General features: G+C 46.7%; 1 protein-coding gene across 4 annotated transcripts in view; it reads right to left on the bottom strand.

The window, feature by feature from the left end:
- Positions 1-16,740, bottom strand: part of DPP3 (dipeptidyl peptidase 3) — a 135,829-nt gene that overhangs the window by 100,140 nt on the left and 18,949 nt on the right. For all 4 annotated transcript variants that reach the window (XM_044269902.1, XM_044269901.1, XM_044269900.1 and 1 more), the window contains one exon: positions 9,101-9,392. In XM_044269902.1, the coding sequence (XP_044125837.1) occupies positions 9,101-9,373 (273 nt within the window). In that variant the 5' untranslated portion in view covers positions 9,374-9,392. The remainder of the gene's footprint in view (positions 1-9,100; positions 9,393-16,740) is intronic.

Here is a 16,740-nt window from a genome sequence, read left to right as displayed (position 1 = left end):
AAAGTTGGCATTTGACCAAGATATTTATCTCACTCAGCATGGGTATATGTAAAATGACACCCCAAAACACATTGCCCAACTTCTCCTGAGTACGGCGATACCACGTGTGACACTTTTTTGCAGCCTAGATGCACAAAGGGGCCCAAATTCCTTTTAGGAGGGCATTTTTAGACATTTGGATCCCAGACTTCGCACGCTTTAGGGCCCCTAAAATGCCAGGGCAGTATAAATACCCCACATGTGACCCTATTTTGGAAAGAAGACACCCCAAGGTATTCAATGAGGGGCATGGCGAGTTCATAGAAAAAAAAAAATTTTGGCACAAGTTAGCGAAAATTGTTTTTTTTTTCCCTCACAAAGTCTCCCTTTCCGCTAACTTGGGACAAAAATTTTAATCTTTCATGGACTCAATAAGCCCCTCACGGAATACATTGGGGTGTCTTCTTTCCGAAATGGGGTCACATGTGGGGTATTTATACTGCCCTGGCATTTTAGGGGCCCTAAAGCTTGAGAAGAAGTCTGGAATATAAATGTCTAAAAAATTTTACGTATTTGGATTCTGTGAGGGGTATGGCGAGTTCATGTGAGATTTTATTTTTTGACACAAGTTAGTCGAATATGAGACTAAGAAAACAAAAAAAAAACAATTTCCGCTAAATTGTGCCAAAAAAAAATAAAAAATAAAAATAATAATAATGTCTGAATGGAGCCTTACAGGGGGGTGATCAGGGAGTCTATATGGGGTGATCACCCCCCTGTAAGGCTCTATTCAGGCGTCCGTATGTGCTTTGCGGATCCGATCCATGGATCCGCAAAACACATTCGGACGTCTGAATGGAGCCTTACAGGGGGGTGATCAATGACAGGGGGGTGATCAGGGAGTCTAATATGGGGTGATCCGGGGTTAATAAGTGACGGGGGGGGGGGTGTAGTGTAGTGGTGTTTGGTGCTACTTATTACTGAGCTTCCTGTGTCCTCTGGTGGTCGATCCAAGCAAAAGGGACCACCAGAGGACCAGGTAGCAGGTATATTAGACGCTGTTAATCAAAACAGCGTCTAATATACCTTTTAGGGGTTAAAAAATAAAATCGCATCTACAGCCTGCCAGCGAACGATTGCCGCTGGCAGGCTGTAGATCAGCTAGTTTACCTTCCATTCCTGTGAACGCACGCCTGTGTGCGCGTGTTCACAGGAAATCTCGCGTCTCGCAAGATGACGCGCCGGCGCGTCCACTCTGAATAACAGGGCCGCCGCCAGGACGCAATCCTGCGTACGGCGGTCCTGTAGTGGATAATTCCACACGTCCGGCCAGTGTGGACCAGCACCTAGGTCCAATGAACTAGAAATGGAAAAACGGCCAGCAGCACGCCAAAATATCAAAGAAAACGTGTGGTTTATTAACCCAAAAGTCAAGCGACGATTGGCTTTGGGCTAATAAACCACACGTTTTCTTTGATATTTTGGAGTGCTGCTGGCTGTTATATATATATATATATATATATATATATATATATATATATATATATTTTTTTTTTTGTCAGTGACAGGCCTCACGGTTGCTAGGGGAGACATCTAGCAGGAGTTTCCATTTCTTCGCTGTCAATCAGCAGGTCAGAGGCCGCACCAGGTGGAACAGTCTGGGATAAGAGCCCAGTCCAGACTGTTGGGAGGGGGAAGAGTCTGTGTGCAGCAGAGGCCTGGGAAGGCTCTGTACAAGTGGGCTCAGCCGAGCTGACTGAGGGGCCACGGGGCTAGGTGTTAGCCTGAACTTTGGGGGACTCGGTGAGGTCTTGGAATCGACGGTCACTAGGCCAGAGTCAGGAGACTTCTGGGCCACAATCCCCCAAAAGGTACTTTTTACAGCCTGGAAGTGCTGGATTGTTAGGCTGGGAAAAGCCACATGTTCTTCCCGTGTGTGCTTGCAACACTCTTTGGCCAAACTACAAATCTGCTGCAGCAGAAAAGTTCAGGTGGTAGTGTCTAATGAAAGTATTAGACCAGGTTGCAGCCCTGCATATTTGATCGAGAGATACCCCAGCCTTTATTGCCCAAGAGGCGGTCATAGCTCTAGTAGAATGTGCCTTAATCCCTATAGGACATGCCTGACCTAATAAAATTATAGCAGAACACAATAGTTGTTTTTATCCAACGCCCTATGGATGTCTTGGAAAGTTTTTCCACAGATTTTTTTCCAAAAAACTGAATTAACAGATGATTATCCTTCCTAAAGGGTGCTATAACTTCTAGGTACTAGGTAATTGTCTCCCTTACGTCTAGAAGATGCCATTTTTCTTCCGAGGAGTTTTTTGGATCACTGCAGAAGGAAGGTAAAATAATTTCCTGGTCCCTATAGAAATTTGAAACTACTTTCGGGAGAAAACCCGGCTCTAGTCTCAATACAATTTTAAAATCGGGGAAAAAGCAGGATTTGTTAAACCATTAAGGACTAAATGTAGGTCCCATGGCGGCATGTTAGGCTTTAAGGAAGGTCTGAGTCTAGAAGCAGCTTTAATAAATCTTCTAACCCATCTATGGTTTGCTAGGTTAGTATCGTAGAAAGCTCCCAAGGATGATATTTGTACCTTCAAGGTACTAGGCCTAAGGCCTAAGTCTAGGCCCCCTTGTAAGAACTCTAAGGGCTGTTTCACACGAGCAGATGCCGTGCGTGACATCCGCTGCGTGAATGACAGCCAAGACCCGATGCGGACAGCAGAAGCACTAACATGATTGATAATGTTCCGTGCCTCACTATGATCTCTTTACTTCGAAATCACAGTGACAACTTTATCTCACTGGGATTTCGTAGTAAAGAGGTCAGAGAGGCACGGAGCATTATCAGTCATGTTAATGCTCCGTGCCTCTGCAGTCTGCATCGGGTCTTGGCACTCTTTCACGGAGCGGATGTCACGCACGGCATCCGCTCATGTGAAACAGCCTTAAGATTTTTTGTATGGAGGGAGCGGATATATCAGCAAACTCTTTTCCCAGCCATGAGCAATATCTTTTCCAGATTTTTAGATAAATGGCGTCTAACATTTTTCCTGCTGGCTTTTAGGATACCAATTACTGAATTTGAGAGTCCCTTGCTCCTTAGGATCTCGCTTTCAGGATCCAAGCCGATAGCTTGAAGAGACCAGAGTTTTGATGCAAGATCGAACCCTGTGAGAATGTTCTTCTGGAAAGGAATCAGCCATGGATCTTCCAAGGATAACATTTCTCAGAATAGGAAACCAGGTTCTCTTGGGCCAATATGGGGTAACTAGAATCACTGTAACTGGGTCTGTGAGGATTTTCTTTAGAACCTTGGATATTAACGCCTATGGAGGGAAGGGGGGTCACATGACCCCTCCCCCGGCGTTGTGACAGGATGCCGGCTGAATGATTTCAGCCGGCATCCTGTTCGGATTAACCCCCACGGCTCTGCAATGTTTACCGCCGGCCCACTGACGTTACGACTAGTATCAACTAGCGTGGGCGCAGCTAAGCTCTGTTCATTCCAATGGAGCTTAGCCGCGCCCACGCTAGTTGATACTAGTGGTGACATCAGTGGGCCGGCGGCCCAGCGGTAAACAGTGAGAAGGCCACGCGCGCTGCTGGAGCGCCGCTGCCTTCTCAAACAGCTGATCGGCGGGGGTCCCGGGTGTCAGACCCCCGCCGATCAGAAGCTGCTGATCTATCCAGAAGATAGGTCATCAGTTAAACTTAAGTGCAGAACCCCTTTAATATCAGCCAGGCCTTGCTTCAAGGGAGCCAGAGCGGAGTCCAGGAGTTCTCAAAGAGCAGTTTTCGAAAACATCATGACCAGTTTGCGAGCCTTATAATCGGAGCTGTCAAACGCGCTTCCCACTTCCGAATATTGCTCTACTTCAGAATGCTGAGGTGCAGTCGGCGCCATCTTGGGAGTCTTGGCAGCACGGCCCTTGAGCGGCTTTCTCAAGAATTGCTTCATGTCAGGCTGTTTGGAGCGGACCGGGGTAGGTTCTGCAGGGTCCTTGGTGCGATCTCTCCCCACTTTAACCTGCACAAATGGGCAAAGAGTGCTTTTGATGGGGTTAAACGCCAGTCAGGTGGAGGAGCTCAGTGACAGGCAGCCATTCAGCTAAGCGGCCAAGCTCCGTCCCCCTGCTTTCATTTCTTTAACCTAGGTAAAAGAAGAGCAACCCCAATCAGGCCCAAGGACTAAAAGAAAAACATATACAGATAGAGATGCAGGTTTTCCCACTGGGAGACTCACGGATGGAGTTACCGAAGGTGGGTCTGCACATTCGCCACGGGTTCCAGGAGCCTCCGGAGCAGACATCGTTGCTGCAGAACAGGGGAGACGCTGGCTGTGCGCTGCCGCGCTTGATTCAAAGCACAGCATCTGACGTCATCAGGGTTCGACACAGGAGCCGAACCAGTGTGATGACGCGTGCCCCATCAAGCTCCGCCCCTTCCGGAAGTAGCGGTATTGCAGCGGAGCCCAGAGCAATGCCCGACATTCGGCGTCCTTGCTGAGGAAGAGGAAGAATGACCCACCTCCAAACAGGTAGGGACAGGAAGTATAAAATAGACCCTCCTCCAGCAGCTAAATTTAATTTTTTTGCACACACACACACCTAAGATTTACTTCTTAATTATAGGGTGATTTTTTGGGAGGGAAATCCCTGCCGTCATGGATGATTCATGAAAAGGAAATTACCGGTAAGTAATATGGTTTTTCCCTTTCATCCTCCATGACGGTATACCATGAGATATAGCAGATCAAATTATTCTAGGGAGGGACAATGGCTTCTAAAACTCTCCTACCAAAAGGAAAGCTCCTGCTTTGACTGAGTGTCCACTCTATAATGTTTTATCAAGGTATGAGGGTTGGACCATGTTGCTGCCCTACAGATCTGTTCTATTGACACATTATCTCTTTCTACCCATAAAGTACAAATTGATCTTGTGGAGTGAGCTTTGAAATTCTTGGGAGGTGAAGCCCCCATAGCATTGTAAGTTTCTAGTATCGCCGATTTAATCCATCTGGCTAGAGTCTTTTGTGGCTCTATGGCCTTTAAATTTTCCCTGAAACTGTACAAACAGATAATCAGATTTCCTGAAAGCCTTTGTGGCCTCCAAATAGACTGAGATGGCCCTGCACACATCTAGTTTATGAAATCTTTCTTCACCTTCAGTTTTTGGATTAGGACAGAAGGAAGGAATCACAATCTCCTCTTGCCTATGAAAATTTGTGACCACCTTAGGAAGGAAGCATCCAACCTAAACACCATTCTGTCTGGAAATATCAAGAGAAATGGCTCTACAATCTTCAGAGCCTGAATCTCACAAATTCTGCGAGCTGATGTGATGGCCACTAAAAACAAAGCCTTCATTGTGATATATTGTAATGACACATCCGACAGTGGCTCAAAAGGGTGTTATTATTAACCCTGAAAGGACCAAATTAAGATCCCAAGGAGAGACATAAGGTCTAAAAAAAAAGGGTCTCAATCTATCTACCCCTTATAAAAACCTAATAACCCAAGAGTGGTCCGCGATTTTAGTATCAAAGACCGAGCTTAGTGCTGATACATGCACCCTTAAGGTATTAGGACGCAATCCTTTATCAAAACCGGATTTTAGGAACCCTAATACCGTCTGGATGGAAAAAAAAAAAAAAAACTGGAAGGAATTTTTAGATTGAGAACACCAAGCACAAAATTTTGACCAAACTGTGGAATAAAATTTTAGAGGTCACAACCTTCCTGCTAGCTGCCATTGTATTTATTATATCATCTGAAAGACCTTTGGATTTTAAGGTTAGCGTTTCAGATTCCAGGCAGCCAGGTGTAGTTTTTCTACCCGGGGGTGACAAATTGGACCCTGAAGTAGAAGGTTCTCTGTCCAGGGGAGGATCCATGGACTCCCTAATGACAGGGTTTTCAGAAGAGGGAACCATGATTTTTTTAGGCCATAGTGGGGCTATCAGAATTATATGAGCCCATTCTTGCCTGAACTTCCTCAATACTCTGGGAATGAATGCTAGTGGAGGAAATGCATATGCTAGGCAAAAATCCCACTTTTGTGCTAGCGCATCTACCCCTATATTTCCGTTGAATGGATTTAAAGAGAAGAACTTCTCGAGTTTTGAATTTTGTGCTGTGGCAAATAGGTCCTGTGACAAACTCCCCTCATTTGAGGTTGCCACGAGTGCTTGGAGAGGACTACTTGCCAGCCTCTTACCATGCGATTACGGTCCCATGTTGAATGCACCAGTTTTGTGCAATGGCTGCATAGTTATGTGGGTTCGTGTATTTTGCTGTCTTTTGCTACCATGTGGCTAATATTCTTGCCTCTGTCCTTGGGAGATAAGTGGATCACTTCTCAATTGTCTCCAAGACGTTTTGGACAGAAAAGCCATGAGTACAGCCAGGCCCAAAAGACTTTTACTAACTTTTAACCCCTGGTCTAATTCGTGCCATTTTGGGATGTTAAATGTCTATGTGTTTTATAAAGGGTGGGACATTGTATAAGTTGAGTAGTGAGGTCTATTCCATTGTCTCTCTGTGTGTATTGGCAATTGCCCTCTGTCCTGAGAGATAATTGAATTACAACTTGGTTGTCTCCAGGACAGAGGACATTGTGTATTTTCCTGCCTGTGATGATTATGTTAACCATGATGTACCCCGATTATATCACAGGCAGAGGGGAGGATTCTATGTGGGTTGTAACCTTTGTGTTATTGGTTAATGTATATTTGTTGTGGGTGTCTCCCTTGCATGGGAGCCGGGCATAAAAGAAAAAGTGTAGTTCTGAATACCTATGATGCTTCCAGTAAAGTCTTGTTCCAGTATTCAGCTTGGGCTCATATGTGGATTATTTGGCTGTGCTAGGTCATGGGAAGAAGGGAAGACTAGACAGTGACACTGATGATAAAGTCACAGGTCCACCTGCGGAATACCCCACATTGAGATTATACGGGAAAAGACCTTTTCCTCCAGACTCCACTCTGTGGATTTTAGAGGAACCCGACTTAAGAAGTCTGCTTTTACATTTAAGGATCCCTTGAGATGTACCGCTGAAAGGGAATTTACGTGATTTTCTGCCCATGAAAAAATGTTTTCCGCTAATTGGCCCAGACTCTAGCTCCTTGTTCTTCCCTGATGATTCAGGTAGGCTACTACTGTAGTATTGTCGGATCTTACTTGTATATCCTTCCCTATTGTCTCCTGAGCCAAAGCTTTTAATGCTTCCCAAACCGCCCAGAGTTCTCTCTGGTTTGAGGATTGACTCCTCTGATCCACAGACCATCGTCCTTGGCAGGTATGGGGAGAGCAGCAAGCTCCCCACCCCCACAGACTTGCATCGGTGGCGATTGTCTGAATCTGATCGGGAAACCACTGTACTCCTCTTAGAGGATCCGGGTTTAACCACCACTGGAGGGAGTTTTTTTTACCCAAGGAGGAATAGGAATTATCAGATCTAAGGCCTCTTGCCTTCTGTCCCAACCTCCGAGAATCCACTGCTGCAAGGTGCGAGTGTGTAATTGGGCCCACTTCACTACAGGGATGCACGATGTTAGGGAGCCTAACAATCTCATGCTTTCCCTGACAGAACAGCTTTCCATCTCCAAGAACCTCGACACTATTATTTCTGATACCTTTTCGGCTGGAAGAAATGTCTTTTTGAAGTATGGAGTCCAGACATACTCCTAAAAAAAACTAGTCTCTGAAGGAGAGAATTTTGACTTCTCCCCGTTACCGATCCACCCTAATTGGGACAGGATCTGACGTGTTTTTGAAATTTTTAACTCTAGGTCCTTTTCTGAGTTCCCTACCAAAAGAAGGTCATCTAAGTAGGGTATTAAGATATTTCTTCTTCTTAGATGAGCCATGACTTCTGTCATCACTTTCGTAAACGCTCTCGGCGCGGAGGTTATCGCGAAAGGGAGAACCTGATACTGAAAATGACAGTCTTTTCCCTAGGAATACTGCAAACCGCAGGTACTTCTGGGCCTCTTTGCATATAGGTATATAGTAATATGCGTCTCTTAGATCTATGGACGAGAGAAAAAAAAAAAAAAAAAAAAAAAAAAAAGCCTTTCTGAACATTATCTTATGAATTTGTTCAATTTTTTTAGGTTTAGGATCAACCGGAACTTCCTGCATTTTTTTTTTTTACCAAAAACACTGTTGAGTAGTAACCCTTTTCTTGTTGAGAATAGGGTACTGGAATAATGGCTCTTTGGGACAACAGATTTTGAACACCCTCCTCTAGAGATTCCTGAAGGAGGGATGTCTCTCTGGGGGGGCCTACATGGGGGCATTAGTAAAGCTGGGGCAGCATAAAAAAATTAAAATCCTACACTATGGGGGACATTATTTTAGCTGGGTGCCTATCATCCTGTGGGTGTAGAAATAACTGCTAATCAAATTCATACATTTTTTCAGGTTCATTTTTAACGGACATGAAAAACTGACACGGCCAGAAAATGGATGCACACACTGATGCAAAATGGCCATGAAAAACTGACAGTGTTTCAGTTTTTAACGGACGTTTTTTTTTTTCACTGTCGTGTGCATGAGGCCTTAGATTTTCCCATCCAAAACTCATATTCGGTTACTGTATATTATTCTGTCTTTGCTGATTTCGTTAAAATACACTGGAGTTTGAATGGAAGGTGGGGGTTTTAAACTTGCGTTTTTCCCCCTGTCCTATCAGTCTAAGATGTTCGCTGTTGGAGACTTCCAAACCCGAAAAATATGCAGAGAATTGGCCGGAAGTAAACCACTGAGCATATATTTGATGGGTTGCGGCCGGATCTCCACTGGTCCCAGTTATAGTTAATGGGGCAGGACGGCCCTTTCTCTGCCTGAACAGCCTGCCAGATACAAAGGGCTAGTGTGAAACTAGCCTAATACTCATTTTTACAATTTACCGCAGGCAATCAATTGCCCCATATATAATAGGGAATTGCTGTGCATAATGTCCCTAGGGTAGAAGAAATGGAGGGTCTCCAAAAAGTAAACCTTTGTTTTTATGAATTTTTTTATATCAGTTTAATCCTGGCACCAACTATTAAATAAAGGAGAGTAATAAAACATGCTTTAAGACAAGTACATGATTAAGCACATACCTGGTACTCCTCATCAGTCATCCCCTGGCACTGGGCCACTTTCTGCAACACACAGGGCTCTTGTGCCCTGAAAAGCCTGTTAAGCAGGATGTATATGGCTGGAGATTCAGGAGACGTTTGGAACAGAACTATTAATCCACCATAAAATGACGCTCTCGACAAAAAATGGGTGTAAAGCTTCTCCTTTGTTGACAGAAGAGAGAAGGCCTCTTCACAATCAAGTAAAGCAATGGGAAGGTCATTGGGAAGGACGTACTGAGATGGGGCTGCCATGTTTCCAATCACAATGTTCCTGAAAGACAAAATTATGAGATTTTTCTTACTCCAATAGCATTCAAGTGTAAAGTATTGAAAGCCATGACTGGTTATGTATCCCTATTATAGATTTATACCACCATTTATCAAAACTTCTTTATGCTAAAGTTATTAGCCTATGTAGTCACCCTGTGGCAAATCAGTTTTGATATTTAGTTTTAACTTCTTGCCAATGATGCTCCATTGCAGGAACAAAAGGCATGGTTGTGTCTCATGTTCTGCTGATGTCAGGGAACATCTCACTGCCCTAAAGCATGATGGGTCAGCAGACACATGACAAACCATGAAGTAGGATTCAAGCATGGACATAAGAGAAAACTGCAACTGAAGTAAATAAATTACTCTTGAAAACAGAAACCAACACACAAAGTGGTAAAGAAGAGAACCAATCTGGTAAATTATATCTCTTCTGATATCTTCTAGGAAAGTAACTTTACCAGCTACCGAATTATATATATATATATATATATATATATATATATATATATATATATATAGAGAGAGATAGATAGATAGATATAGTAGGAAGGCGCAAGGGGCAGTCGTTGATGGAAGTTATGCGTCACTGAGATTCTTGGCCTCGGTGAGGTAAGAGCCGGTAGTTTTAATTGTCAGCGGCAGCTAGCGCTGACTGACACTGTTTTTTGTTAGTATGGCTGTAAAGCCGATCTGGGCCAGCTCTTACTGGGAGTAGCCAAAGTGCTGGGTGGGTGGCTGCTCCCCACGCTCCAGGACGGGTCTTTTTGGCAATATAAAACCCAGCCAACAGTCTCTCTGGGTGTGGTTTATCCTCCACCTGGCAGAGAAGCTGGGGAGTCTCTGTGTTGGGACCTGTGAATTTGTGCCGTGCTAAAGGGCTGAGAGCCACATGGCGGGAAACAGGCCCCTAAAGCCTGCTGTGGACTGCGGGTGGAAAACTGAGTGAAGATGCAGTCTGTAAGGTCTAAAAAAATAAAAATAAAATAAGGCTTTAGGCTGCCACGGATCTGGTGGAATGAGCCCCGAAGGGTTAGTCAGGTTAAAGCGCAATTTACACGATCGCAATTCTGTTCCGCATTTTGCGGAACGGAATTCTGGACCCATTCATTTCTACGTGCTGTCCGGATCCGGAAATGCGGATCCGCACTTCTGGGTCTGCAATTCCGTTCCCCAAAAAAATAGAACATATCCTATTCTTGTCCGCAATTGCGGACAAGATTAGGCATTTTCTATTAAGTGCCGGCGCGGAACACACATTGCCGGTGTCAGTGTTTTGCGGATCCGCAAAACATATATGGATGTGTGAATGGACCCTAAGGGAAGAATATGCTAGGGAAATAGAATTCTTTACCCATCTAGCAATGACACTAGTAGATACTTTGTGCCCTTTAGCTTTACCCAAAAAGTGAATAAGGAGATTCTCATCTATTCTCCAAGATGAAGTGGAGTCTAGGTAGAATACCAAACACCTTCTGACATCCAGGCAATGGAATCTTTCTTCCAACATATTGGTTGCATTTTGACAGAAGGAGCTAAGAATCACATCCTGACTTCTATGAAAATTGAAGACCACCTTAGGCTGAAATGATGGAAGAGGTCTAATCACCTTGTCCTATAAAATAGTAGTATAGGGAGGAAAGGCAGAGAAAGCCTGCGATAGGGCCGAAAGGATAGTATTGAAATCCCAGGTGGGAGACAAGGGTCTTAAAGAAGAGTGCATTCTTGATGCTGCCGGCAAGAATCTTTTAATCCATGGATGATCTGCTAATATGGAATCAAAGAAATAACTTAAAGCATATACCTGGACTTTCAATGTAGATGCTTTAAGATTTCTGTCTAGCCCTGCTTGCAAAATCTCTAGGATCTTTGGTATTACAGGAGACTTAAAAGGGGTCTGAGCTATGTACTAAGGCTGAACAAAAAAAAAAACATTCCAAACTTTGTTATATTTTCTTGAGGCAACCACCTTCCTACTCTTCAGCATAGTGGAGACTATTTTGGCGGATAATCAGGATAAATGAGGCCCCCCTCTCTATTTTCTTCAATACCTGGGGAATAAGGCAAAATGGAGGGAAGGTATACACTAACTCCTGGCTCCAGTCCTGTGCTAACCCGTCTATTGCTAACGGGCCGTCCAAATGGTTGAGGGAGAAGAGTCCATCTAATTTACTGTTCCCCAGTCGTCTCCATGACAGCACAAACTGAGATTGTGCTTTTTCCTGTCCTATCAGAGGAAGGCACAGAGGTTAAAAACCTCACCCCCACCCCTCATCGCCAGTGTTTTTTCCTGTCCCGTCAACAAAGCTTTTTTGGGTTCCCTAGTCCTTTTTTCGATTTTTTTACCCTTTTTTTTTTCTTTGCACCCTGCTACGGCGGGGTGTCATCTGTTAGACCAGAGGTCGGCTCTTCCCTCCTCCAGGTGCGGTCTATGCCCGGGTCACCCTCACCCATGGTGATCCTGGCGAAGTTCCCTCTGCGGCGGCCCAGACGGGCTTGAAGCAGTGCGGTAAGGGCGGCTGGAGCGAAGCCATGACGTGCTTCCCTCCAGTCGCCGGGTGAGGTCGGACGCCGGGAGGCGTGGCCAGTGTAGTGACGTCACGGAGGCCACGGCAGGCGCCAAATTCAAAAAGGGACGCCGAATCGGACCGCTCTGAGGTCTCCACGGTTCACCCTACCTGCTGAAAGCAACGCAAGTGGACGAGAGCTGAGAAGATGAGCCCCCTACCACTCTGGGCGGTGTGAGTAGCCTGCTGGCACCTTTTCATATGGCATATTTTCCCTGCAGTGGTTGACCCTTTCCTCCCTTGTGTGTTGCATGGAGAAAAAGGAGTCTACCTCCTCTGTTAAATCCAGATCCAGGAAGTGCACCGTCTGTTCTAAGCGCCTTCCTTCCTCAGGGTCTAAGTTACTGTGTAAAGACTGCACCTCTACCGTGGTGAAGGCGGAGTCCACTAGTTTTATGGAGGAGATTAAGACTCTGGTCAGAACGGAGGTCCAATCAGCGTTGGCCGCTAGGGACCCCCCTGCCTCCCCTATACCCCAGCCCTGTCAGGACCACAGACCACCCTCTTCCAGAGGCCTTGACTACTCTGGGAGTGACCTGGACTCGGCCGACTCTGTTGTGTCAGATGTGGGGACATCTGCTAGATCTCAGGAATTGGAGGAAAGTAGTGAGTACAGGAGAGTCCTCTTTAATCCATAGGATATCAAAGAATTGATCCAAACCATCAGGGCCACTATTAAGATGGAGGTCCCTAAGAGGTCCAAGTCAGTCCAGGAGGAGATTTTTGGGGGTTTGGGGGGGGGGGGGGAGAGGCACAAATCGGTGTTCCCGGTCAACGTCCAGAATATGATACGGGCAGAATGGGAGAAGCCGGAGAAGGGTTCCTTTATCCCATGGGGCCTCAAAAGGCGATACCCCTTCGACGAAGCGGACTGTGCCGACTGGGAGGCCATTCCCAGGGTGGACGCTCCCGTTGCGAAATGAACGGTCCTTCCGTTTGAGAACGCAGCGCAAGGACCTTCTAGATAGGAAAGCCGAGAGTCTGCTCAAGAGAACCTGGGAAGCTACAGCAGCTCTCCTGAAACCGGGGGTAGCAGTGACATGTGTGGCTCGTACACTTGCAGTGTGGCTTGAACAACTAGAGTACCATATAGCGAATAAGGCCACTCGGGAGGAAATCCTGGACAGTATTTCTCTTCTGAAGAAGGCCACTTTCTTCCTTGTCGATGCAGAATCGGTTAGGCTATCTGCTCGCACGGCAGTCCTGTCCAATACCACCAGACAGGTACTGTGGCTTAAGGCCTGGTCGGGTGACACCGTATCAAAAAACAGGCTGATCTCTACCCTTTCACGGTCAATAGTTGTTCGGGTCCGACCTGGACAAGATCCTTGAGAACACCACGGACTGTAAGAAGGGCTTTCCAGAGGACAAATCCAAGTCCAGGAGACAGTTTTTTCGGAGGCCCCAGCAGGATCCCAGGGCAGATAGGAGGAGCCACGAGGGTCGCAGATTTACGAGAGGCGGGAGAGGAAAGTTTTTTCCTTAATCCCAACAGGGGAGATCCCTCTCCCTCAAAACAATGACATCATCACGGTCGGAGGAAGGCTCAGCTCCTTTCTAGGGGTTTGGGAACAAACCATCACAGATCCGTACATATTAGGCATCGTAGAACATGGCTACACTATAGAACTGGATTCCCTTCCTCCGCAGAGGTTTGTCCTGACCAAGCTCACCAGGGGCCTCGAGTCTCCCTTATCCGAGGGTGTAAGAAACTTATTACGCCTAGGGGCAGTAGAAAGGGTCCCTGCCGGAGAATTGGGGAGGGGGGTCACTATTCCCCCTTATTCCTAGTCCGGAAATCTAATGGCAATTTTCGGACCATCATAAATTTAAAACCCCTGAACAAACACATAACTTACCACAGGTTCAGAATGGAGACCGTCAAGTCAGTGGTGAAGCTCATCAAAAGGGGGTCTATGGCTACAATAGACCTCTCCGATGCATACTTTCATATCCCAATACAGGTCCGTTCCAGAAGATATCTGAGGTTTGCGGTGGAGCAAGGCGGGACAGTCCGCCACCATCAGTTCAAGTGTCTCCCGTTCGGCATATCATCGGCACCCCGCATATTCACCAAGGTTATGGCGGGGGTCGTAGCCTCCCTAAGCAAGGAGAGGATAATAATCGTCCCTTACCTAGACGACCTGCTAATAGTAGCGGAAACCTCAGATCTCCTTCACAGACACATCCAAGTGGTTCTTTTGCGACTCCAGAACCTGGGCTGGTTGGTCAACCGGGAGAAGTCCATCCAGACCATCGGAAGGTTTTCCTGGGTATTCTCTTGGATTCAGCTCCTCAAAAATCATTTCTCCCTCCGCTAAAGCTACAGAAGCTGAAGTCAAGGGTCCTCCACTTCACCAAGCAGTCCTGTTGCTCAATAAGGCAGGGCATGGAAATGCTGGGCCATCTCACCTCTTGCATCCCTACGGTAGCCTGGGCCCAATTCCATATGAGACCCTTACAGAAGCTGGTTCTAAAACAATGGAACAGGTATCGATCATCCCTGGACCAAGGGTTGTCAGTGTCCCGGGAGGTAAAGGCTTCACTGGGATGGTGGCTCGAGACCAAGAACCTGGAAACGGGTGTTCCATGGAGGCAGGAGGGTGTGCTTTCCCTCACAACGGACGCCAGCTCTTGGGGCTGGGGGGGCCTCACGGCTTCAGAGACTTTTCAAGGAATTTGGTCCGAGACCAGAGAAGCATGTCCTCCAACTACAGAGAACTCCGTGCGGTTTGGGAAGGCCTCAGGTCCATCCAAATATAGGCCAAAAATCGACACGTCCTGGTCCATTTGGACAATTCCACAGTGGTGGCATTTATCCCGCACCAGGGAGGAACAAGACATGGTCACCTCCAGGGGCTCTCAGACCGAATCTTCCTTTGGGCAGAAAAGAATCTACAATCCCTTGCAGCAGTACATCTGAAGGGATCCCCGAATCTCCAGGCGGATTACCTCAGTCGGCAAAGTCTGGATCCAGGCGAATAGTCTATGTCCCAGACCACCTTCTAACAGATTCGGGATCGTTGGGGGGAATCCCATCCTAGACCTGTTCGCATCAGCAAAGAATCGCAAGGTTTAGAATTTCTTCCCCCTAAAATCGAAGAGACCCATGTGTGGCAATAGACGCTTTTACCCAGAGCTGGAAGACGGGCCTAGTCTACGCCTTACACCCACTTCCCCCCCGATACCAGTAATCCCAAGAGTGCTCCAAAAGTTTCAGTCCGAAAGGTGCAGACTGATTTTGGTGGTCCCGTTCTGGCCCAGGAGAAGCTGGTTCGGGCTCCTCAGGTCCCTCAGCCCGGAAGATCCCATCCGTTTCCTGCCGGAGGAGGGTCTTCTAACCCAGGGTCCCATACTGCACCCCAATACCAACCTCCTCAAGCTGTCCGCCTGGATTCTGAGCAATCCCTCTTGCTAGGGCTCTCTGAAAGAGTAGTTAAGACCCTCTTACTCAGTAGGAAGTCCAACACCTTCAAGGCATACCTCAAGGTTTGGAGAAAGTTCACCTCCTGGGGCGGAGTCAGATTCAAACAGTCCACCCCCAATATCCCTCTTATCCTGGATTTCCTCCAGGATGGGCTGGATTTGGGTCTTGCTCCTAACACATTGCGAGTTCAGGTGTCTGCCTTGGGGGCCCTCTATAATAACAGCCTTTATGAGGTCCCCTGGGTAGCAAGATTCCTGAAAGCGGCAGATCGACTAAAACCCCGAGTCAGGAATATGGTCGCACCATGGAACCTCAACACTGTCCTTTTAGGGCTGTCGGATGTTCCGTTTGAGCCTCTTCTCTCCCCATCTATTAAGTGGCTCACTCTGAAGATTATCTTCCTAGTGGCCATATCCTCCGCAAGGAGGGTTTGCGAGCTCCAGGCTCGGTCCATATAGGAACCCTTCCTCAATGTGCTAGACGACAAGCTTGTTTTCAAATTAGACCCCTGTTTTCTCCCCAAAGTGGTCTCCTCCTTTCATAGGTCACAAGATATTGTTATCCCATCTTTCTTTCCTAACCCTAAAGACGAGCAGGAATCTAGATTCCACAATTTAGACGTTAGGCATTCAGTTCTTCATTATTTACATGCCACAGAGAAGTGGCGTATTGACAAATTAATTTATCCAGTTTGCAGGTCCAAATAGGGGTAAGAAGGCAGCTAAGAGCTCTATATCCCGCTGGATTAGATGCACCATCTCCGAGGCCTATAAAGCCTCCGGTAGGTAGGCTCCTCCATCCCTTAGAGCCCACTCAGTTAGATCGGTCTCCACTTCTTGGGCTAAAAGAGCCTCTGCTTCGTTAGAACAGATCTGCAGGGCAGCTACCTGGAAGAGGGCCCACACCTTCACCAAGCATTATAGGAAGGATGCGTTTGCTGACGAGGACTTGGCCTTTGGACGTAAAGTCCTAGGTGCTGTAGTCCCCCCCCCCCCCCCCCCCCTCCCCAACTTACTTGGTTAGTTCTCAGTTTGTGCTGTCATGGAGACGACTGGGGAAATGAGTATTACACTCACCGGTAATCCGGTTTCCTGGAAGTCTCCATGACAGCACAACTTTGTCCCGCCCTTGTTTTCTGTCAATAAACTATTTGGCTAGTTTTACATTCTACCCCTTGTCCTAGTCCTGTTATAATATACACTGGCGATGAGGGGTGGGGGTGGGGTTTTTAACCTCTGTGTGCTTTTTCCTGTCCTATCAGAGGAAGGCAATCTCAGTTTGTGCTGTCATGGAGACTTCCAGGAAACCGGATTACCGGTGAGTGTAATACTCATTTGTCTCTTGAGGTAAAAAGG

The sequence above is a fragment of the Bufo gargarizans genome, chromosome 10, assembly GCF_014858855.1.
Source record: "Bufo gargarizans isolate SCDJY-AF-19 chromosome 10, ASM1485885v1, whole genome shotgun sequence".
Lineage (NCBI taxonomy): Eukaryota > Metazoa > Chordata > Amphibia > Anura > Bufonidae > Bufo > Bufo gargarizans.
The sequence above is the reverse complement of the archived record's forward strand: the minus strand, read 5'-3'. Positions and strand labels throughout refer to the sequence as shown.